The following is a 23,699-nucleotide window of genomic DNA, read 5'->3' as shown; positions in this document are numbered from 1 at the left end:
GTGTGCGGAGCAGACAGCAGCGTCGGTTGTTGTGTCTGGCTGTCGGTAGTTGCGGTGAGGGAGCAGAGCGGGAACTCGGATTGACGCGCCCACGTATGAGTATGTAGGCAAAATGTGGCTGCTCGCTGGCGGTGGGACCGGAACGGAGAACGGCGACGCTCGCGCCTTGCAAGTCCGACGCGTTGAGAGGTCGAAGGAGGCCGGCTGCTCATTGGCCAATCGTCGCGTTGTGGGCTTGCATAGAGATGTACCTTGTATAGGAGAGAGGAAGTACTTAAGGTACTTAGGTACCTACGGGCGGGAGCCAGCAGTACATGCAGAGACACCCTCCCCTTTCTCGTCTCCAGACTCCTGGGACCGAGAACTGTACATATGTAGGTATGTGTTCGATAACCTGAGAGAATCGGAACCCGGTTGTCATGTCAGGCACATTATTAGGTGTAGGTACATTTTAGGTAGGAGGAAGAGTTGTAGCATCACGGTGGTGGACAGCGAGTAAGTATACCTACGCACGTAGACCAGCCAGCGAGAACACTGACCCCCCTGGACCTCTCCCACGTGCGAAGGCCACACTACAGCACATACCTAAACCCCACGATGCATCTACATACATATGTAGGTGTATGTATATAGACCGCAGCTCTGGACCCTCCTAGCTTGTTTCATTGACGCTCCCAGTCCGTGCGATGTAATGCGTATGGTACGCCATCGACTTATCGTCGTATGTGCTCGTCCGAGTATCTGTCCCGCGTGCACGCTTCCCGATGCCGCCGTGGACCGGAACGCATCACTCGTCTAGCTCCTTGCCAAAGTCGACGAGCCGCAGCTTCGCCGAGTCGCGCGGGTGAAATTGCGCAACCTTCGATCTCACGAAAAACCTCGCAGCCGCCGACTCCCTGGCGAGCTGAACGTAGGCAGACGAGCTGTCGCCCTCGGACTGCGCGAGGCTGTTCAGCAGCTCCTCCGTCAGATTGCGCATCTCCGCGCCCGCCGCCGAGATCTCGTCTCGCTCCCCCGTATCCGCCCTCGCCGCCTGGCCCCAGATCTCGTCGATGCGCCGCTGCCGCTTGTCCTGATCCGGGTTCTCCTTGGCCTTCTTGAGCTTTCCCTGGGAGCTAAACCCCGCGGCGAGATCGTCGCCGTCGACGTCCATGATATCACCCACAACGGGGCCTCCGAGCTCTTCGGCGGCGAGCATGCCCGCCAGGTGTTCGTCGAAAAATTTCCGGAGCGCCTTGAGCAGCGTGGATATTTCTCCGTCGTAGTACTTCTTCTTCTGCTTCAGCTCTTGGATCCGCTCAGCGACGATGTCCTCCGGCCCCATCTCCATCCGGCTTTCGAGGCCGGCCTGCAGCGACTGTATACGGTTGCGCAGGCTCTGAGAAAGGGCTTTCTGGTCTTCGAGGTTGGACTTCTCGACCTCCAGTCGCTGCCGCGTCTTTTCGACCGAGTCCTTGTGAGATGCCAAGTATGCCCTCGTCTCTTCCACATTCTGGTGCGTCTTGCGGAGAGCCAACAGGGCTGGCAATACGGAGTCGGGGAACGGCAAGAACGGCGCCTGCGACGCTAGTTCGTCATAGGCTGCCCCCATGATCTCCCAGGGTGCCGTGGCAGGATGCGCCTGACCCGCGCGGCTCGTAGTCGACACGGCGGTCCGCAACTGGGCGAGCGCTGCCTCGTGCTCCTTGACCTTTTCCCGGAGCTCCCGCAGCGTGTCCCTGACGCGGGACGCGTGGGCCGGGTCGGCATCCTCGCTGGGACGTGTCTCGTCATCCATTTCTTCGCTGCGCCGTGGCGACGACCCGGGCAGACCCAGGCAGGGAAGGTAGCTAGAAGAGCCGGCGAACCGCTTTAGGCGGCTGTGTTATCGTCCGGGAGACACCCGCTGTAAACGGGCGGTAAGGTCAAAACACAGAATTGCCTAGCCCCGCAGCCGTCGACGGAACCCTTCTACATTCCAGGGTGTTTTTGTTATGCATACGTTGCAGACGGGTAAATATGCAGAACGCAGTGTTCAGCCGGGAGAGGTATAGGTATCGTTAGAGGGCAGCTGGGGAATGTGGCTGGAGCGAATTGCCGACGGATCTACAGCAGGTACCAAGTAGAAGATCAAAGCATGTGCTTCTTGAGGGGGAAGATTGACCCTGAATATAGCTGTCCCATTCTGATCCGTTAGCATCACACACACGCACGCAGATGGCATTGCTCGGGCATTTAGACGAAATCGCCGGCAGGAGTGCACGGGGGGGGCTTATAAGCGCCTCTACACGGCACAGGGGAAGACGGGAAGGGTATATGAGCACATACGCACCTCCTATGCGACGAGCATCGAGGCATACAAGGCGTAAGTCCAATATAGGCGGATATTCCCAGCCCTTAGACGGCACGGATTAACGGATTTGTCGACACGTCGGAAAGAATAAATGTACGTAGAAATAGGAGCCATTCATTTTGAAGCCTTACCGTGTCGCACCCGCACCCATTGGCGGAATCGTCTCACCAGAATGTGGAAGTTTAGGAGACACGCAGGTACGGTAAGGGCCTTACTAAGGGACCTACCTACGTACAGGGTTGAAAAAAAAAAGTTCAAGTTTTTAAGTTAAGTTTAGGGTTTTCAAGTTAAGTTTAAGTTTAAGTTTTTTTTAAAGTTTTTTATACTAAATATATATATATATATTTTATTATTATTATTATTATTATTATTATTATTATTATTATTATTATTATTATTATTATTATTATTATTATTATTATTATTATTATTATTATTATTATTATTATTATTATTATTATTATTATTATTATTATTATTATTATTATTATTATTATTATTATTATTATTATTATTATTATTATTATTATTATTATTTAATGATACTATAAATATTCTAATAACTAATATTATATTTATTAACGATATTTAAAGCCTAAGTACTTGCTACCTCTAAGCGAAATTAAAAAGCTTTATAAGCTCTTTATTTCTACCCTTTTTATTCATATTTAAGCCTTATATCACAGGCTATTTAAAGCTCTATGTTTTCTTTCGTTCGTACTAGGTACTCTCTAATAGAATACATACCATTTATCTGACTTTGAGGCTTAGGAGCTTCCTAACAGATGGCAAGGATTTACCTATACCCTCTCGAGTGCAGACACTGCTCCAGTACCCCTGCAAGCCAATTAGATTATATGAATAAGGATACTTCCCCTGTCTATCTTCTACTATATTGTGCCTACTAATAGAGAGCCCAGTAAGCTTATTATCCTGGCATTGGTTTCTTTCCATACTATGTTTTTTAAGAGGCAGCATAGGGCACTGGCACATTCTAGTCTGGCTGAATACTGGTTGCCATAAGCAACAAAGTACAGGGTACAGCTTCTTCTGATTAGCTCACGCCCAGTAACCTAAAACATGGTCCCTTCCTACCGTACCAAAGTACCTTAGTATATTATGATCCCATCAACACTTAGGTAAATACAAGCTTCCTACGCGTTTGTTCTGCTCGGGAGCTCGCCCAAGAAGAAGACGCGGTCTCAGTTGACTATCATCGGTAGCGCAGAAAAAGGAAGTCAATCATTAAACTCACTAAGCCAAGAAATATAGCTACAGTACCGTCATTACCTGTCGATACCGATAGCCACAGGATGTCCTTAGGGAGAAGGACTTCTACAAGACAGGCTCTAAGGCAGCTCTCAACGTCGAAGCCCAATCAAAGCGAATCGCAGCCATCACCATCCGAAACGACGCGAGAGAATACGAAGCCACAGCCGCAAGCGCAATCGAAATCCCACGTGCAACAACACTCTGCGTCTCATGACAGCTCCGACGATGAGATTCTCGTACCGATAAAATTAAGTACCTTCACAAAAGCGCTGCTCAATGACGGACAACCCGAACCTAGCGCCGTATATGCTATACTAGGCGAGCGGCCAGCACCCCCATCGGCCCAGCCTCCACCCAGGGTCTGCACACGGCGCAGGGCTCTTGCTGCCTCTACCTCATCCACATCAAAGGATCGTGGCCATCTGCGGGAAAGTGTTCGGCAGCGCGAGATTGGGAGAGACACACGGGCTGACAGCCTGCAGCTCCCGCCCGCAAAGCCAACGTCGCCAGCCGCGTCCCAAAGTCGAGGTAGCAGCCCGGCTCCTAGAAAGAGAGTCGTGCGTCTCAGTTATACACCAGGCCGCGGAACCCCGCAAAACGGGTTGCGACGCTTCATGTCGGCGTCTGCGCAGAGGACAAGAGCGGAGAGCGGGAATAGATCTATCGGAGGGGAGTCGCATTTCCAGACACAGGCTGAGATGGACGAACGGCATCCCAAGCAAGAGTATGCTCAAACAAGCATCAACTCGCCAATCTCATCAGTGCGCACAGTCCGGATTTCAATTGATTCATCCGGACAGAGGATCCGCTCAGCAGGCTCATCAGCTATTTCTTCCAAGCGTTTCGGGGCGGATAGCGATGCTGGCACACCAGAGAACCCTGCTACCGCGGAGCGGGCCAACGCTGCTGATAATGTGGGCAGCGTATCACGAACTAACAACTCGGGCAAGAGAGAGGATCTCGAGCTTCGGAGTACGACGCGCCTGAAGCGAGTCATCAGAGTCTCTGGAAGTCTCCTCAGCGGGCCAGCTCGTCGCGGCCGACGAAGACAGACTGAAGAAGATGCAGAAGCACATGGCGAAGAGTCACTCACCGCCGCTCAGGATCCTGAAAGTCAGCAAGCTCAGGATCTTGAGCCTGCTGCGATTGATCAGCCCGCCATGGCTCTCTCAACCTCAAAACTCCACAATTCTACCGCACTCGGCAGTCCTTTTCAAACAAAGCACCCGATCCCTGCCGCAATCGGCAAGCAGGCATCTCCGGTCCGCCTCTTTAACATGCATGCCCAACAAACTGCGAGCCACAACGAATCACCACACCATGAGCTTATTCCATTGCCAGAGATCCTGTCGGTTCATGCCAAGGAAATCCAGGCTCCAGCGCCAGCAAGCTTCAGACGGGCCTCAATAAAACCCCTTGACAAGGAGCTTAGCAAGCCATCAAGGCCACTTAGTCTCGACACGGGATCGGTTGCTCCGCAGCGGGCCCTGATCTCCGAGAGAAGAGCTTTAGCCGTCAAGAGCCAGAATACTCCCTACCGGCCGGCACCATCACTGCCGCCCCCAAAGATGTCTGTCGTCGAGACCGTAACGGCCACCCAATGGATCAAGAAAAGGCAGTTAATGAGGGTCAACGGCAGAGCCTATACGAGGATAGGCTTCATCGGACGAGGAGGCTCGGGTAAAGTATACCGCGTTGCCACGGAGAGCGGGACTACGTTAGCCTTGAAGCGAGTTTCGCTCGTGCATACGGACGAGCTTACTATAGAGGGCTTGAGAAGGGAAATTGAACTACTTCAGCGACTGCGGGATATCGAGCGTGTCATTCAACTCATAGATTTTGAGATGAACAGAGAAAAGCAGTCGCTCTGTATCGTAAGTGTCTTTGCCTTCTATAGACATTTACCCTACTCTTTATCTCGGAAGACGAGGCAGCTAACATGGATAACAGCTCATGGAACTTGGCGAACTCGACTTCAACTCCCTCCTTAAGAACCGCCAGAGTGGAGCTGAAGCACCCAGCTTCGATATCGCATTTGTGCGATACTACTGGAAGGAGATGCTTGAGTGCGTGCAAGCGATCCATGCGCAGGCGGTGGTGCATAGCGATCTCAAACCGGCCAACTTTGTACTTGTCAAGGGCCGGCTGAAGCTCATCGACTTTGGTATTGCCAACGCGATCCAGACCGACATGACGATCAATGTCCACCGTGAGACCATGGCCGGCACACTCAACTACATGTCGCCCGAATCACTGATGGACTCAAACCAATATGCTCTCATGTCGATCCACAATGGGCACTCATACATCCCGGCCAGTGGCGCGCCCAAGGTTGTGAAGGTCGGCAAACCCAGCGACGTGTGGAGCCTGGGGTGCATCCTGTACCAGATGGTCTACGGCATGCCGCCTTTTGGGAAGATAGCTGAGCCACGGTTGCGCATCCATGCCATTGTCGACTGGTCCAGCCGGATTGGAATCCCGGCGACAACGGAGGATGGGTCGCGCGTGCCTGTCGCTCTGATACAGACGATGCGACGCTGCCTGAGTCGTGACCAGAAGGACCGTCCCACGTGCGAGACCTTGCTGTCTGAGGGCAACGACTTCCTCTACCCCAAAGAATACAACCCAGCACTCTCTGCGGCCGGAGACGGTAAAATTCTGCCTATGACCGAAGAGCTACTTGGCCGCGTCATCCAGAGTGTCGTACTGCGCTGCAAGGGAGGGACACCCGCGGACGACATGGCCCTGGCCGCCTGGCCTAGCGCCTACTGGGCGAGCCTCATGAAAGCTGTGGCACGACCGACGCCTTGATCTCGAGATGCTAGGGGGCATGGGGCGGTATCGCTGCTTGGTTCTTGGGGGCTGGCAGTATATGCCTTTTCAGTGACTTTTGGGTTGGTGCATCTAATACCGTGCTGCCTAGCTACCTGCCTCGCTCTTTTCTCAGCTTGGTGTATGGTCGGCGGTTCATGTCCTTGAGATTTATTAGCTGTGACTACGTTCTAGCGTGTCTCCGAGTTCACTACTTGAGAGATATCTGCGTTTCACTGCTAATGATGCTATCATTATAACTCTTAGGCCTGTATCTATAAATCTCCATTAAGTGGAGATCTCCTCCGGGACGAATCTTTACGGTCCACGAAAAGGCGGCTCGATACGACTTCCAAGACCAACCCGTTGCCCGCCACGAAGAGAGCCAGAAAGGAGACAGACGCGCAGCCTAGAGAGGACGAGGAACCAGAGCCGGCAAGGCCCTGTCAGAAGCCAACCTTGCCAGAAAAGCAGCTGCCTGTCGCAAGCACGGGTGCAGGTATGCAGTCGTCTGCGACGCATTTGATTTGTTTCACGGAGAGTAGAGAGACAGACATGTTAACCTCATTTTGGTACAGAGATTCCGCAGAGCCACCAAGAGCAGTTCCCATCGAACGGAGATCTCTCCCGGCACGCGACACCCGCGCAAGGCAGGAAGAGGCAACTCGACGAAACATCTGAGAGCGATTCGCCGCTCGCGAAGAAAGCCCGATTAACGCAGGACGCGCAACAGCCGCAAGTTGAGGACGAGGAACCAAAGCAGGCGGCCAAGGTATATCAACGTTTCCTCATTCAGGTCAGTCAATCGCTAATCGAGAAGCTCGTACAGACGATCCTGCAGCAACTAAAGCCTAAACGTCCCTACGCCTCGTTTCTCGAAGACCGCGTTGATCCGGACCATCCTCGTCCTTTCCCGGAATCTATCAAAACATTTCTTTCCAAGTGGCTCGAGTCTATTGGATCAGACCGAGAGAAACGCTACCGGTCGGACAGTCATCTTCGCCTTTCGGACGACGGCCCCATTCCAAAGCGGCTCACGAGATCGGCGCCGGGGATGGCTTATACACGGGATACCGATAGGTTTATAGTACCGCCGACGCCTAATCCATGAGCCGGATCGGCCGCACTCTAGACTTCACGATATTGCAAGCTCGGTAGAGCGGGGACAAAGGCAATAAGACGATTTAGGCTAATAAGGCGGTACCGCCGAAAGGTACGGCACGGGCAGCATGTCCTTGTTTACTTTATTAATATTAAACCTTTTTAAATATAATATAAATATATAATAGAAATATAAAAAATATTTTATATTAAAAATTAGAATAATTTAAATTATTATTATTATTATAATAAAAATTTTTTAAATTATATTTTAAATATAATATTAAGATTTAAAGTTTTTTAAAAAATTTTTTAAAGTTTAACTTAAGTTAAGTTAAATTTAAAAAAATTTCAAGTTAAGTTTAAGTTAAGTTCGAAATTACTTAAGTTAAGTTAGTTTAGGCTGAACTTAATTTTTTAAATAAAATTATAACTCTGTCTATGTATAGAGACCTATAGAAGACTTGCGGAGCTGGTCGGGGCGGACTTTGCACTGTCTACGCACCGTAGTACCGAGGTACCTCTTTGGGTGGGTTCGGACTTCCACCTCAGCGCACCAGGTTGCGACTCCGCAGCCAATCAAGACAGATCCATGACGCTTGGATCGCAGAGTTTTTTTATTGTCTACTTTCTATGCGGAAGAAGTTGCGATTCTTTAAGAACGAGAGGGAGCAGCTACGCCTTTAGGCAGGAGGCTGGAGGCAGCAGGGAAAGGAGCACGGCTCAACTTGTAGCGACCTTAGAAATTACTACGGTATAATACTTGGGTACGTAGGTACGGAGGCCCCGGATATGGTAGGTACCTACGAGCTACCTACATAACTTCGTAGGTTGCCAGGTAAGGTAGACTCCTAACCCTCAGCAACGGTGTCAACCATGGCCCGTTCGTACCCAGCAAGTACCGGACAACGTAATCTTCCCAAGCCTTCTTAGTAACCACCTGAGCACACACGCCACACACTTGACACACAAGCACAGATTCATTGATCTTACTCGCATCTTCACCTCCATCTCATCTCCCTCCCCCATCATCAACCCACCCTCATCGCCCTTTTTTTTTCTTCCACCACTCATCCCTCCACTCACTTCCATCAATCCCATCCGATCCCAACGCTCATCCATCGTCCCCTTCCCATCACATCACCCCATTTTTCATCACTGCACTCAATTTGATACCCCCGTCTCCTGTCGGGTCTGTTTTCCCTCTTCCTCCCCCTTCGCCACCACGGGAGACGGCAGACTCACGTTCCCCAACCAAGCCCTCTGCTCCTTCGACCACACCTCAGGCTCCTGGCGCGAGAAAGGCCACAGGACTAACGGGCCAACTGCCTGCTTATACCAAGCTCTCGGGCGACTACCCTGCGTGACCCAACTCGTACAGCACCAACACCCCGGAACCAAGGGCGCACCCGCCGACCCGAATTCCGAATATCATCGTCGGCCGCAGGTCTGAGAAGAAGGCGATTAGGTTGACAGGCGACTTCCTCGATAGGGACGAAGAAGAAGAAGAAGAAGGAAACCGGCATCGCGTGCTATCTGTCACGGCCGCTTCTATTTGACGGATCAAAGGTTTGGGAACCACCTACAATTCGTCTCTTCTCCTACCACGTCTTTCCAACCCGCGTACTTCTACTTTGTTCTTCCGTCTTTGCCTTCTAAATCCTCCGCCATACCTACGTACTTGATCACTGCCTATCATATCTACATATACCACCTCCGGCCAAGCCTGGCCGTCTGTCTTCCATTGCCAATATCGCGCCCTCCGCAAGCCGTCAGGTGCCTCACTACCACTCTCGTCCCGCGAATCTTCTCGCCTTCCAGCACGACCGCCCGGATCCTAGCACGGGATCTCTCACCTATACATCATCACTATTCCTTCACGGCTCCGACCTCGTCACTTCATACCGACCACCCTGCCTTCCAAGTCCGACCTGACCTCCAGATCCCGCAACATCAAGACCTCTGCCACCAACTTGACGGTCCCTCCCGCCACCTCCCGCCCCGAGCCACTACACCTGCACGTTTTCTTTTGAAAACCCTCAAGGTGTAGATAGGACAAGAAGAAAAGAGAGAATTGAGAAACCGATATCCATATTCAATCGCACGTGGGTCGTTTAGAAGACATACGTAGGCTCCCCTTGCTTGAAGCGTAAAAGAGCATACATAGCGCGAGATGTCTGCTTCACCCACCCACCCGACCAATCCGGCTAAACGCCCTCTGGAGGATGCTTCATCCCCTTCGCGAGGCAACGACCAACCCGAGGCCAAGCGACTAGCCCTCGACAAGGTCATTAGCAATGGTAACGAGGATAAGAAAATTGACATCCTGGAGAGAAATGGGGACGACCTCCCGACGCCTACGGGGCTGAACGGCACGGCCAAACCCGAGTTTGCAGAGATTCCAAAAGCCGAGGCCAAGGACGATCAAGGGGATACCGTCGTGACTGATGCCAGCGAATCCAAGTTCATTGCGAGCACCGGTGCTACTGGAGCAGTACCCAGCACCCCCGCCAATAGCCAGGATGAGACGGCGTGGATCCATATCCGCGCTGTTATCTCCAGCCCCGAGGCCGCCACCATCATCGGCAAAGGTGGCGAGAATGTGTCCAACATCCGGAAGCAATCTCACGCCAAGTGCACCGTTAGTGACTATCAGAAGGGTGCCATAGAACGCATTCTTACAGTTAGCGGAGTGGTGGAGGCTGTGGCCAAGGTATTTTCTTAAATTCCCCCTTCCCGAACAACCGAGGCGCGCAAGCCGTAGCTGACTCGTCTTTAGGCGTTTGCGTTAATCATTAGGACGCTAAATAACGAGCCGCTGACGGAGACATCCAACGCCCAGTCGAAGACTTACCCTCTTCGCCTTCTCATCCCCCACGTCCTCATAGGTTCCATCATCGGAAAGGGGGGGGTTCGAATTCGCGAGATTCAAGAGCTGTCGGGAGCGAGGCTCAACGCCTCCGATTCTTGCCTTCCCCTGTCGAGCGAACGCTCCCTCGTGGTGATGGGCGTAGCTGATTCCGTCCACATCGCAACTTACTATGTAGCCAACACTCTCCTTGAGCAGCTTAAGGAGCGCTTCGGCGGCCCGGCTGCATCTGCTTACGCTACCCGAAGTGGTGGGCCCGCTGGTGTCGTGCCCGGGGGCATGCAAGTCGTTCCGTACTGTCCGCAGCCAGCTGGCGGTAACTTCGGCCATCGCGAGAATTACGGAAGGCGGCCAGATCCCAGATCCCACCAGGCACCACCGGCACCGTACGCACAGCCGTATAACCCCCACGCGGCGACACCGCAACCCAACCCGAGCGTCCCGATGCACTATGCGCCTCAGACTGCTGCTGGTTACGGTACCACGCCACACATCCCGCCTCACCACGCCGGTCACGTAGCCGGTCCGCACGCTCACGGAGGTCCTCCGGCCCAGCCGATGCACGGCGCCATCGCCGGTGCGCCATTGACCCAGCAGATATTCATCCCCAACGACATGGTCGGGGCCATCATCGGTAAGGGTGGCCAGAAGATCAACGAGATACGACAGATCAGCGGCAGCGTCATCAAGATCAATGAACCTCAAGATAATAGCAACGAGCGCTTAGTCACGATCACGGGCACCGAGGAATGTAACAGAATGGCACTGTACATGCTCTATTCTCGGCTGGGTGAGCTCCGCAACGACCACTCGGCTCCCAAAAAGGGCAACTTTAACTAATCATAACCATGACGGGACAGAAAGCGAGAAGCACCGCATCTAACGAGTTTTATGACGAGACGACTGTTCCCCTCCCCCCCCCCCCCCCCCCTCTCAAGAAGTCACCCTCACCAGCGGATCCGGCGTCTCAGCATTCTACACGAAAATACCCCGGATCTCAACACGTCGCGCTCGTTTATATCCGGTCTCAGACCTACTATGGTACGTCGGTTACAGGCGGCGGGCTAACATGGCGGACGGTGACGGCGCAAATGGGTTTGATGATGGCTTGGTGCCTTCTCACGTGGTTCCAGTTAGTCGGTTACAAAATAGCGGTCTCGATGGAAGACAGGCGAGATCCGAACAGCCTGTTGTTAGTGGCGTACAGGCAGACGCATTGTTACCTTAGGAGGTACACCGTTCTAATTTGCGACTTGTATGTTTTCCTCTACGCCTCTCCCCTTTCTTTCATGCCATCTCTCCGTGAATTAAATCTATTCACCACCCTCTATTTTCCCCGCAATACCTTACACCCTTGAATACCAGCCGTATCTTTGGTATCTCGTAGATCGGTGTGACCTGGGCTCTATCTGTAGAGTGAGAGTCCTCGCGGGGCCAGGGATTGCTTAACACATGGCTTGATAACTTCCGCCGCCATTCTTCCAAGCGAGCTAAGACCGCGAAGTCATCCACGAACCTCACGCAGGACGTTGCCTTTGCAGTTGGTCTTCTTCCCCACGTACATGCTCCTTTTCTTTCCGTCGTAGAAGGGCTGGACTGGGGTTTCCATCGCTTCCTTCCAGGCCGTTCAGCGCAAACCATACCACATGGCCAGAGTAAGAAACGGGTATATCCCAAGAGTAGAGAAGAGCGAAGAGGACAGTTTGCCTACGTCCTGCTTCTAGGCGTCTAGCACGAGTCGCAAAGAGTTCGGACAGCACCAGGCCCGGCGGTTCGGTCGCTCGGGAAGGATGGATGGCAAAAAAAAGAGAGAGAGAGAGAGAGAGCATGCCTCTCTACCCCGATATACGAGGGACCCTACCGGCGAATACGTGCGTTCGGGTATATCGACGGCACCTCGAGCAACTCCTGGGTCCTCTGCGCACACGCCGGCCGCAAGCCCGGAGCTTACATCGCGGGCGCCTGCCGCGACCGCGCGACTCGTGCGGCGTTTTCCTGAAGGCGTCGCCGGGCTCGGGCTACCCGGGCGGACGCGGCTTTCCGGCGCAGGGTCTACTCCCCCGGGGTTCTTCCTACCGCCCCGGTTCCTACGCTCGGCGGGGCCCGCGCCCCTGGGGCGGCAATCGGGCGCTGTGCCGGCGGGGCGCTGGGCTCGGGCTAGGGTTGAGCGGGCCGGCCGGGTGTGAGTTAAGGGGGCGGTTCTACGACATATACGTGCTGCATGCGGGCCGGCCACGGCCTGCTCTCCCCAGCCGGCCGGCCGGCTGCGTGGGCGGCGTCGGCTGGCCAATCGCTTTCAGGAGGGGGAGCCTCCTCTCGGACCCGACGCTTGCTCTCCCGCCGCCGGGTCCGGTCGTGCGCCCGAGCCGTACTTGGGTACGTTTAGCATGGTCTAATTGCGATAATGCCTCGGGCAGCTGGCTGGGTGGGTGGCGAGCAACGCTCGCTATGTACGTGTGTGTGCAGGAAGCGAACTGATTAGCAATGTGTACGTACGTACCTAGGTCGGCGGGCAAGCCCCCCGTCGACGGCGCGTGACACGCCCCTCTCCTACGCCCCATGCCTACACATCTGTTTAACTTGGTTGGCTCCCCCCCCCGCCCCCTAAGCCACGCATGTAAGACCGGGACGAGAGAAACAGAATAGGAGAAAAGAAAATTTTTTCCTTCTCTACTCGAGAGATCCCGGATCGCTTCCGGGGGGGAGGGCAGTGTTCACCGCCGGGCGGTGACTGCCTAGCGAGAGGCGACGATGTAACCTACGAGGTTGCGCGTGGACGCGGCGTGTGTGTGTGTGTGTGTGCGTGCCCGCTACGTACGTACCCAGCTTAGGCAGGGAAGGAGACCGGCAAGGCAGTAATAGCCTCGCGCGCGCGCCGTGAGCCGTGACGTGGTGGCGGGCCGATGGGTGTCTCGCAGGCGTCCCCTCGTCTTGTCTCTCTCTGCTTCGTTTCGTTTGGTTTCGTTTCCCTCTGCGCCTCGTTCAGTCTCTGTCGCCTCCTCACTTTCTGTATGGGGGAGGGGGGGCGGGGTGAGGGGGCGTGTTTCTCCCTCGAACCCGGGCACAAACCTATACGAGGTCGTGCCTTGCGCGATTTCGGCCCCCAAGTATGGAGGTGTGGGTGTCGGTTGAAGCACATCATAGGTATGTGGCCGTGTATGCGCGCGTGTGTGTGTGTGTGCATACTACCTAACGTTGTATTGCCCATACGACGTGCCTATGTAGGTTATCCGTGTGGGTGTGAGCATGTGGCTTAGCTACCACCTGTACCAGAGAGGCAGAGGCATTGGACTACCTAACGTGGTTCATCATTACCCGACGCATAGCGATTACTTGATAATAATACGATAATATCAACTTGCATTTAACACAGCTCTTTTTATTCGACGTCTCCTTAATCTCCTAACAGGTTCGCACGTTGTGCTCAGCCTTACCGCACCTCCTGTAGCGTTGCAAAGTCAACGGTCCAGCATCAATTACGCCTCCTTCAACAAACCCTTTCCTTGATTAACGTTTGCTAACGTCACCCGATGGGCAATGGGCTCTGTAGCCCTTACAGACTGTTTCGCAGCTGAATGTATGTTAGTTAGAGTGCTTCCTTAATACCTGGCAATTCGGCCTTGTAAGTACGTATTCAGACTGCGAAACGGCTGCAGCTGGATTGTGCGGTGTCTAAGAGACCTATGAAGTTGGCCTGGGGAACTCGGAAAGGGCAGTCCAGTCCGTGTTGGCGTCCGCTTCGATAAAACAACAACCACGCCTCATTAAGGGCCGGATCTTCGCAAAAGGCCCTTTAGAAATTATACGCACGAGAAACCCCCTTTTTAAGCTCGGGGCCGCGTTGTACGAAGGCGGTATGGCTATTGTTTGCCAACAGGCTTTATGAGACAGGTTATAAGGAGGAGATTTGCCATATCTTCGATATTAACAATCCCGAAGGGAAACCCTTTCGAATCTAAGTTAAGTATATGTTTTGCGATTGTCTTTTCTTCAGTTACGGTTAAATTATATCGTACATGCCGTCTCTCAGCTAGCGACTTGAGCCTTTATTCGGCTGCGAAGAGTGGATTCGTGAACATCGTAGAGCTTAACAGCACGTCGGCAGGACGATTTTTTGGACGTACAGATAGCCTCGATAGCAAGATGGATTCGGCTGTATTTAGTTTGGATTAGCATTGTGTTGTGGTGTTGTTATCACGCACGAAGGTTAGGAGGTCGAGGCGTGAGGGACAAGTGCGCGAGGTAATACCTAGTATGCGCGAGATATTAATGATGAACCACGTTAGGTACGTAGTAGATATATTTCCCGATCTCAGCCCTATGCACGGGATCGACGGGTGTACTTGTAGGTCTAGACTTGCGTTGAGAAGAGGGAAGTGGGAATGAATGAGGGAAGAAGGGGGGGGTAGCGAGAAACGGGACAGTTGCTAGGCTGGATCCAATCTCGCGTGCTGCTTCTGGATCCACGACGGCTAAACTAAACCGGCTGGACTATCGAATCTGTGCGGAGGTCGACGGACAGGTAAGCGCTAGCGACCTTACTCTAGGCTGGCTGACTTGGCGAGGCGTGTCGACGGGCGTTTCTCGTTTCTCCATCGGCGAGAGAGGAGATGGGGATTGGGTTGGCTGGCTGGCGGTGTCACTGGCTGTCTTACCGGAGGTCTTAGGCGTATGCTAGGTGGAGATTGTAGGAAAATGGTAGACTGGATTAGGCGCCTATTCTCGAGGGAGTGTCTACTGTAGAGAACTGCCCGGCGCTAGAGGGAAGCAGGGCTGACTTGCATATGTCTAGCTCCTACGGATGGATGTACCTATGCCATCTCACATGCATACATGCATACATCCCTTAATGCAGGTCTTTGAACGACAGTAATATCGAGTCCTCGCTTACGAAAAGTGACATGTATTACGGAGTCATATGGATACATCATAGACAGGACAGGCAGGGAATCCAGTCGGGTAATAATCTGTAGGAACTGAAGGCGTGTAACAATAAATATACCTAGCATCGCAACACAATACAATATAGACATGGTCGGACATATGTAGAGAGGTGCAGACGCACGGTCTGACGGGTTACGTCCGCATAAACGGCCCCGAGATTGTGTATTAATTTTACTATATTACCGATGGTAATTATGTCTGCACGTGGGGCGACAAGAGGGAGAGATGGTAGCATTCAAACCTAACAAGATTGCTGCGAGAAGCGTAGGAAAGAGAGAGAAAGAAGAAGACGGTACGCGTAAAGTTACCTATGCCGGCACGTCGGGCTCTGCATCTAAAGATCGGAGAGGTAGGTAATATCGTAGACGACTTCCGCGCCATCGGCGGTGACGCGCGAAGGAGCTGTCCGTCCACAACCCCAGCCTTTACAAGTCGCGATATAGGTAAGATGACTTATAAGACGCTATAGGATGGCCATGACCAATGAAGCCAGCTTGGGGAAAGATGGCAGCGGGGCGTGGCAGCCTAGTCACGGCGGCGAAGCGCGCGGCGAAATGGAATGAATGTAACACACACAAAGTCGACGTGGATTGGTGGGTGTAGAATAAAATGCGCAGGCATACTGTATTGTATATACTAGGTATACCACCTGCTGCGCTTCTCATCCACGCTCTCTATACGACGGACGGTGGGGGGGGGAAGAAGAACAAGTTGGCGATTGGATGGGGTGAGACGTGGCTATACGGCGCGATTCTACCACACCTCTCTCATACACGCCTCCCCTCCTACGCAGCACACACCCGCCACGGCGTCCGTCGGTGGTGATGAACGTAGATGGCGGGGAGGCTGCGCGAGCGTTCCCGTGCGGGCGACGATGCGAAAGCCTACTATACTGGAGAGAGATCTGCGGACTGATCTGCGCACGCGCTCCGATGAGAAGAGAACGGCGGGGCAGCCTCCTCCCAGGCCCCTCTCCTTCTCGCGGTCGTGTCTGGTCCGTCTCCAGCCTGCGTGTTTGGGACGAGGCAATCGTAGCCTATTACACGATATGAGACTCTCGAGGGTCAGAGGTTAAAATAGACGGGCATCGGAGCATTCTCCCTCTGTTCCTCTCTCCCTCTTTTATTTTTATTTTTTCTTTCTTTCAAATTAGACAATAGCGGTTAGCACGTACACGCATAGGCGTATGTAGAGTATGGATGTATATGTGCTTGCAAGGTATGGGGGCCAGAGCTGAGAGAAGAGGAGGATGGCGACAGGAAGAGGAGAAGGGGATGGACAAGTTTCACCAGGTGCTCGTTGAAGGCCGTGAAAGTCCTACGTGTAGATGTCTGCCTACCTCATTAGGCAACCTCTCTGCAGGATGTCGCAAGTCGGGATGGGACTGATGACATGGATATGTACATATATCAGATATCAGGCAGGTAAGCATGGATGGCTATGACCCCAACCTCGAAATTGCAGTCACCCCATCGCGGGCCTGCATCACGCTAGCCGCTTAACGGGGCAGTTACCTAATATCTATCCCAAGGCAGGCCGACACCCCACCTGCCGCAGGTACCTACCTAGGCAGGTATGTACAGATATATGTACACAACCTACCTAACTCCACCTGGAACAGCAGTAATAGATACATCAGGCACATTCCAAGGTACCTAAGCTAGGTACCTAACATAGGCAGGTATGCAACTAACCTGGGATGGGTTCGGGCCAATTTCTCCTGTCACCGACCCAGGCAGGCACGCCTTCGCATAACCCAGCGACGGCTCAGCGGGCTGGCACCACATGCCATTCGGCAGTAGCGCATAATAGTACCCGCCTTCTGCCAGTAGAAACATCGCATTGCGCTGCACTACTACGTACCGATTCCGTACCTATCATACGTATACATACGGAGTAGGTACGTAGTATGTACAATTCTCCTTCGGTTACCCTAGGCTAAGAGGTACCTCTTGTCTACCCCTAGGCAGACCTAGCGCTGCTTAGTTTAGGTAGGTCCTTCATCTTGGGAAAGGCCGAACCAGAAGGACGAAGTTGAATAACCACAAAATTTAGAGAAAAGGAGTGGACGAGCGGAGGAATGCTAACCTGGCCCTTTCTCACACGCCTTCTCAAATTCGGAATCCTCGAAGCCGACAAGCTCACTACCTGCTACTTGGGCTCACCACGCTCTCTGCATTTCTCTCCACGCCCCTCACTCATACCCGTAAACCATCATCATTGCCATTATCTCATCATCTGCCATGATCTTCCGAACCTCGCTCGTGCGAATCGTCACTTGCCAACTCCATACGTACTTACATACTACTGCGTGGTACCGTCATGGCAATATTGCATAGATTCTCCCCTCCATAGCGCCATTCGCCAGTCACACGTCGGGGCATTGGCACTGGAACGAACCAGCCCGTTGCCCCAGAAGACGCGATGGCCAGGCATCCCATGTCGCATCAAACAGGCTGGCAGGCTGGCAAAAGGGCCTCCCCCCTTTTTCTTCCCCTTCAACCTGCTCGAGCTTCCTTCGCGGGCTCTTGTAATTTGAGTAGTTCCGTTTTTGGACACACCCATGTCGCAACCCTCCCAGTTGACTGGGCGGACCGCAGACCCTGGACGCCGAGTGGGCTGCCCTACGGTGGAGTCCGAAATATGTGACCAGCCAGGGGTAAAAAGAGAGAAGAGAGCGTGTGAGAGAGGCCCCTCACACCCTCCCCTTAACAGCCATCCCGTATCTTCTCTACTGACCAGCGCGCGCAGAGGTACTAGCACGTCATTAGCGACGACGCCAGCGATCCTGTCGCTCACCCACAAACCTGGCGGAGGCCTGGTAGCTGTCGAGAGAGAAAGCCTGGTACCAACAGGGCCATCGTGGTCGCTCTGGGGTGCAACGCATTGCCTCCGCCTGGCCCGCCCTGGACGAATCTGAGGGACCGCGCTACGGTGCTGTGCCTCTCTCACTCCCACCTCATAACCGTCACATCGTCGTTCTATTTTGTCCCGCTCCCCTTCTCTTTTCTTCTTCCTCTTTTACCTCCCTCATCCGCACTCTCTCTTCGTTCGCCGCTCAGCCTACTTCGTGTCAGCCCAACCGGCACCTTACACTCTTTTTATTCCCGGCCTTCGCTCTACGAGTCACCCAGACTTCTAGTCGTTCTTTCGGTCCTACAATACCATACCTAGTTACCTTGGATTGCTATAATTCGTCTCGAAAGCTCAGGAATTCTTCCAGTCAAAATGCGTTCCACCTCTATCTTCGCTACTGCCTTGGCCTTCGCCGCCTCGGCCTTCGCCCAGACGCCCGGCTATGCCGTCGTGACCTCTCCGACTGAGGGCCAGACGGTCGCCGCCGGCCAGCCGTTCAGCATTGTGTGGCAGGCAGGCCAGTACACCGGCGCGGCTCAGATCAGCCTCCTGGGTGGCGAGACTCCCACGACTCTTGTGCCCGGCCCGGTTATCGCAAGTATGTGGAATCGCGTGGGCCAGGCGTGGGTTTGGGTATCAAGGCGCTAATTAGATCTCCAGGCAGCGTCGATATTACTACGGGCTCGTTCACGTGGGACGTCCCCTCCTCGCTCGGCAGCGAGAAGACCTACGGCATCAAGATCACCGATCTCCAGGACGGTGCTATCTTCCAATACTCTTTCCCCTTCACCATCTCTGCTTCCTCGAGCGGCGGTGCTGGTGAGCAGTCTGCCAGCGCTACTACCGGCGCCCCTCAGTACCCTACCCTCCCCCCGGTTAGCAGCACGATTGTCTCTAGCTCCGAGGTTATCAGCAGCAGCAGCAGCGCCGCGGTCTCTTCGACGTCCGTTCCGTCTTACCCTACCCTTAGCGTGACCACGTCCAAGAGCTATCCCACCACGACCCCCTCTGGCAACCTGTCCTCGATTGCGACCCCGACTTATCCCACTACGGTCCTCACCAGCACTAGTGCTCCCTCTGGGCCCGCGGCCAGCGCCACTACGACTGCGGCCACTCCTATCCCCACTGCCGGTGCTAGCAGCGCTGCGGCCAGCTCCCTAGCCCTTCTCGGTGGCCTCATCGCCGCTTTCATGGCTCTGTAAAGTAGCGGCGATTGTCTGCTCTTGACTGGGCCATTTTATGGTTAGAACGGGGAAGGTGATGGAAGAGAGGATTAGGAACGATCGAATAATGATGCAGGAACTAATTTGAGTGCCAACCGACTCGCCCTCGATTTGGATGGTGTCTCTTCGCTGCATATGTGGATGTTGCCGTCAGATTAATCAGTCTTCGCTTGTCACGTATACCCTTACGCACATAGATAGCCGGACGCTCCGCCAACGGCGTCTCCTCCCCAATACTAGATATCCCGATAAAAGGCGCAATTCGCGCCGAGCTTGACTCGTTCTCTGCTTTTCAGTATTCGTGATGACGCCTTATGTTGGAGTGTGAGGTGAACAAACTAGCCCCTGAAGTGATGGAAAGTCATGTGAGACCCAGCGCGCGTATATATTACAGGGATCTTAGCGAGTTGTAAGCGCTGTAACCGTTGTGGCCTATCAATCTGCACGACGGGGGTTGATCTTTTGTTTTAAGGGGGGGAGGGGAGAGAGGGTTTGCGGGGGTAAGCATACATGTAGGTTTACCGATGGTATTGCGTGTATGTGTGGACCGTAAGCCTAGGAAAGCTAACGTGGAAAACTGTTCCTAGGGACCACGACGTTTTATTCCACAAGGCGTGGGTTCGGGTGGCAGACGGGGCGACGCGTTCAAGTCAAGTTCGAACTCAGGTTCCTCTCCACCTACATACTTACTACCTACGCATACGTAGATGCTCACACCGGGGGTAGAGGGAAGAGGAGGGGGACAGGCCCAATTTGTCCGCGGGCAGACTGGCTTTATAGCAGCAGTTACTGATGTATATACAGCTACATAACCTAATACTAGGGCCTCGCGAGCTTGTTTAGATAGGATAACAGGCACCTTTTTCCCCCTCCCCCGACTCGAGCCCTGTGTAATAGAGATTTGGGTAGACGTAGACATATACCTCCTGACCAAAAACGTTGTTGCGTAGCGCTTTTTATTAGTCGGGGAATTACTTGCAAAACATGCCTTCGCCCGTACAAGCATACATACGTGCATAGGTAGGCGTAGATGCATACATACGGCTAACTAGCTGCTCCTTGCAATGGACCTACGCTAGGTAGGTAGGTAGGTAGAATTATCGAACGACCGATACCCGCCCCCTGTAGCCATAACGGCGCTTTTCCCAATTTTCCAAAGCGCCGTCGCCACCACGTAGGTGGGTAGTTATGGTCAGGTATATCGACGAACAAAGACACGCCCCCAAACCCCGTCCGGTATCTCTACCGTTACGAACTATTGTCGCGTATTCTCAAAAGAAGAGGGGGAAGGAGACCGGAAAACAGCGTTCTCGGACAATCTATAGGCAACTCCCCCCCCCTCCCTGCTCCCCCTCGGCGGAGAATCCCTAGCGTCCGCCGACCTGGCCCTTGGGCACGGGCGGGACCCAGCACAGGACGAGGTTGAGCGCGATGGTGACGACGCCGGTGATCCAGAAGCCGCGGGCGTAGTCGGTGCCGCCGCCGACGAAGCGGAAGATGACGGCGAAGACGACGCCGCCGAGGTTGCCGCCGGCGCCCGTCGTGCCCGACACGATGCCGTTGGCCTCGGGGTGGACGTGCGGGATCAGCGCGAAGTTGGCGCCGTTGCCGGCCTCGAGGAAGATGGCCATGGCCGCCACGAGCCCGACGAGCCGCGCCAGGCTGTCGTGCGGATCCACGCGCCCCAGCGCGACGAGCAGCGCCCCCGTCGCGCACCCGCACGCCACGATCCACGCCTTCTTCGCCCACAGGCTGCGCCCCGCGGCGCGGTACAGCAGGTCGCCCACCACGCCGCCGAGCGGCCGCGTCGCCAGGTTCAGGAAGCCGAACATGGCCGCCCAGTTCGACGCCGTCGTCTGGCCCAGCCCCGGGAAGTTCTTGGCGTAGTACGCGCCCAGCACCGAGTTGATCGCCAGCTCGCCGCCGAACGAGCACACGTACGTCAGCACCTGGAACACCGTCTGCGGCGAGGTCGACACCCGCACCGCCATGCCCCACGTCGGCTTCTGCACCACCTCGCCCCGCGCCGTCTCCAGCATCTCCTCCTTCGAGATCGTCGCCTCGCTGTCCCAACCCGGGTGGCCGGCCTGCGCCGGCGGCTGCTTGCTCCTCCCCTTCTCGGCCTCGCCGCTGAGGCTCGTTCCCCCGCTCGAGCCCGCCTTGTCGGTGACACCCCCAGGCACGCAGACGATCTCGTCGGAGGGGCTGGCGGCCACGCCGACGCCGTGCGACGCCAGGTTCTGCTCGGCGTGGAGATGCCGGTCGGCCCACTTGCCGGTCGGCGTGTCGGGACATAGGAGCACCATGGCCGCGCCGGTGGCTAAGGTGACGATGAGGGGGACGACGAAGGTGATGCGCCAGGCGACGCCTTCCGAGTAGCCGCGGGCCACGAAGGAGTCCAGCACAGCGGGCATGATGAAGTAGGTGATCCCGCCGCCCGCGTTCCCCCACCCTCCGGTGAGGGCGTTGGCGGTACCGACGACATTCTTATCGAAAAACCCGGTCGACCAGACCTGGCAAGGCACGAAGGATCCCCCCAAGATGCCGATGAAGAACCGACTGACGTACAGACCCTGGGCATCATGTACAAGCGGGGCGAGACCTAAGGGGATGGCGCCGATCAGGAGGGTGCCGGCGAATACATAGCGGGGGCCGAGCAGATCGCAGGCAGGCCCGGCGACGAGCCGTACCAATAAGCTATAACAGGTGAGCCGGGGACTCGCGTCCATTTGAAGGGAGCGGATGGTCGTGGAAAAGCACATACGTAGCACACAACGAGACGATGTTGGAATTCGCAACCTCGGCTGAGGTAAGGTTAAGATTGTTTTTGATGGTGTGTGTCAACTACAGTCCACGCGTTAACCAACCAACTAGTTTGCCTGCGACACCAAACAGCGGGAGGGAGATGCTTACGAGAGGCGGGAAGGCGTACCAGGCCCAAAAGGCAACCATGAAGCCAAACCACGAGAAGAAGAAGACGCGCCCGTAGACGTTAACGGGGTTGAGGAGGGGGATGGAGCGGGCCTTGCGGTTGATCGGGTTGACCTCGGGGGCCGCCCACAGATGGGACAGCTTCATCTCGGGGTCTTTCTTAGCTCTTGGGCCTCGCCCTCGGAGCGGTCGGATTAAGCGGGCTCTACGATCTCGTTCGAGAGACCCTCAAGTCGCGACAAGTTTTTGCACGAATCTTCGCACGCGGGGGACAGTTTCGATCTGCGACCCGATCACCTTCTAGAACGGCCCAACCTCTATACTCTCTCTCTCTCTCTTTAAGTAGACGCGAGCGTGTACGCGCACTCAGGCCAGCAAACAGCTTGTCGCCGAGTTGTGCATCTCCGGGCAGGTCGTGTATAGTGGGCCCGGGCGTGTATCGTTACCACACTGGATCTGGAGGATTGTTCTCCGCGGACGGTCCTCGCGCGTGGGTAGATAAAGGGATATCTTGCGCCGGGGTAGCAGTAAGGGAGGTAAGTATTGTGGTGATAGATCAGATCTTGTGTGCTAATCTGACGGCTCCACTGCTAGAGCTCGTCGTCCAATGGATACACCTGGCCGATTAGGTGGTTTTAGCTGGAGGTCCTAGGGGCGGACGCGCAGCAAGGTTAGGAAAAGGCCCTCTCGTGGCCTGGCGGTTATTAGCGATCCTAGATAAGGGATGGTTGCGGCTCAAGACTAGACTCGATTGTTCACGACAAAGCGCTCTATAAGTTCAGCGGCGTGCTGTTCTGCGCCTAAGCAGGCGCTGGGCGAGATTTTGATGACCGACGGGTCCTTCTTGCAAGTGTTTGGTGGTGAAGGGAGCTTAGGACTTCGCAAGCTGCGTCGAGACTTTACGTACAGGTACTGTAGCCCTACGGCTTACGGGGACGAGCGAGGATCTTATAAGGCCCGCGTGTGTAGGTAAGTAATGCCTACGAGGTCGAGCCAGCAGGATGGTCCCAGTGGAGTCGTCGTATGCTACTAGACGGCGAACTCGACACAAGATCGCCACAGGCGTTCAGGCCACCGTCACGTCTCCAAGCCAACCTAATTGACCTAGGAAGAAGCCGCCGAGGGCCACTCCGTAGCGAGGCCTCCGAATCCACGTCGTTCTGGGCTCGACGGGCAGTAAGGCAGGCGGGCAGGCAGGTAGGCAGGTAGGCAGGGAGGAAGGTTGTTGTGGAAATGGGGGAGAGCTAGCCCGTGGCGCACCAACAAACCGGCACGACCAGCAGACCGGGACCTGGCGAAACCGCCTAGCCGCTCACGCCAGCATGTGGCCGGGCGCGCTGCTTATCTCGACGGCCTGGGG

At 54.7% G+C, this 23,699-nt stretch overlaps 7 protein-coding genes across 7 annotated transcripts; 3 read left to right on the top strand and 4 right to left on the bottom strand.

Moving 5' to 3' along the window:
- Nucleotides 1–787: 787 nt before the first annotated feature.
- GGS23DRAFT_606005 (uncharacterized protein) lies at nt 788–1,777 on the bottom strand (the record flags this gene model as incomplete). Its single annotated transcript, XM_051519851.1, has 1 exon — nt 788–1,777. One exon carries the CDS (start codon nt 1,775–1,777, stop codon nt 788–790), a length of 990 nt encoding a protein of 329 aa, XP_051370434.1.
- Nucleotides 1,778–3,485: 1,708 nt separating this feature from the next.
- On the top strand, nt 3,486–7,022 carry GGS23DRAFT_128704 (kinase-like protein). Its single transcript, XM_051511144.1, has 3 exons — nt 3,486–5,478; nt 5,555–6,914; nt 6,996–7,022. The coding sequence occupies exons 1-2, from the start codon at nt 3,646–3,648 to the stop codon at nt 6,413–6,415; spliced, it is 2,694 nt and encodes an 897-aa protein (XP_051370433.1). The 5' UTR covers nt 3,486–3,645; the 3' UTR covers nt 6,416–6,914; nt 6,996–7,022.
- A 1,360-nt stretch (nt 7,023–8,382) lies between these two features.
- On the bottom strand, nt 8,383–9,065 carry GGS23DRAFT_574617 (uncharacterized protein). Its single transcript, XM_051516749.1, has one exon. It carries the CDS (start codon nt 9,040–9,042, stop codon nt 8,830–8,832), a length of 213 nt encoding a protein of 70 aa, XP_051370432.1. The 5' UTR covers nt 9,043–9,065; the 3' UTR covers nt 8,383–8,829.
- A 401-nt stretch (nt 9,066–9,466) lies between these two features.
- On the top strand, nt 9,467–11,300 carry GGS23DRAFT_128632 (uncharacterized protein). The gene is made up of 2 exons (XM_051511143.1): nt 9,467–10,229; nt 10,296–11,300. Exons 1-2 carry the CDS (start codon nt 9,690–9,692, stop codon nt 11,223–11,225), a joined length of 1,470 nt encoding a protein of 489 aa, XP_051370431.1. The 5' UTR covers nt 9,467–9,689; the 3' UTR covers nt 11,226–11,300.
- Nucleotides 11,301–18,248: 6,948 nt separating this feature from the next.
- On the top strand, nt 18,249–19,567 carry GGS23DRAFT_128539 (Ser-Thr-rich glycosyl-phosphatidyl-inositol-anchored membrane family-domain-containing protein). The gene is made up of 2 exons (XM_051511142.1): nt 18,249–18,783; nt 18,846–19,567. The coding sequence occupies exons 1-2, from the start codon at nt 18,558–18,560 to the stop codon at nt 19,385–19,387; spliced, it is 768 nt and encodes a 255-aa protein (XP_051370430.1). The 5' UTR covers nt 18,249–18,557; the 3' UTR covers nt 19,388–19,567.
- A 321-nt stretch (nt 19,568–19,888) lies between these two features.
- On the bottom strand, nt 19,889–20,674 carry GGS23DRAFT_128400 (uncharacterized protein). The gene has a single exon (XM_051511141.1). It carries the CDS (start codon nt 20,442–20,444, stop codon nt 19,992–19,994), a length of 453 nt encoding a protein of 150 aa, XP_051370429.1. The 5' UTR covers nt 20,445–20,674; the 3' UTR covers nt 19,889–19,991.
- GGS23DRAFT_128278 (nitrate transporter) lies at nt 20,610–22,725 on the bottom strand. Its single transcript, XM_051511138.1, has 3 exons — nt 22,322–22,725; nt 22,173–22,252; nt 20,610–22,105 (listed from the first exon to the last, which is right to left on the bottom strand). The coding sequence occupies exons 1-3, from the start codon at nt 22,484–22,486 to the stop codon at nt 20,776–20,778; spliced, it is 1,575 nt and encodes a 524-aa protein (XP_051370428.1). The 5' UTR covers nt 22,487–22,725; the 3' UTR covers nt 20,610–20,775.
- Between the last annotated feature and the right edge of the window lie 974 nt (nt 22,726–23,699).

The sequence above is a fragment of the Durotheca rogersii genome (genome assembly GCF_024521655.1).
Source record: "Durotheca rogersii strain YMJ 92031201 chromosome Unknown GGS23scaffold_16, whole genome shotgun sequence".
Lineage (NCBI taxonomy): Eukaryota > Fungi > Ascomycota > Sordariomycetes > Xylariales > Xylariaceae > Durotheca > Durotheca rogersii.
This window is presented reverse-complemented; position numbering and strand designations above follow the sequence as displayed.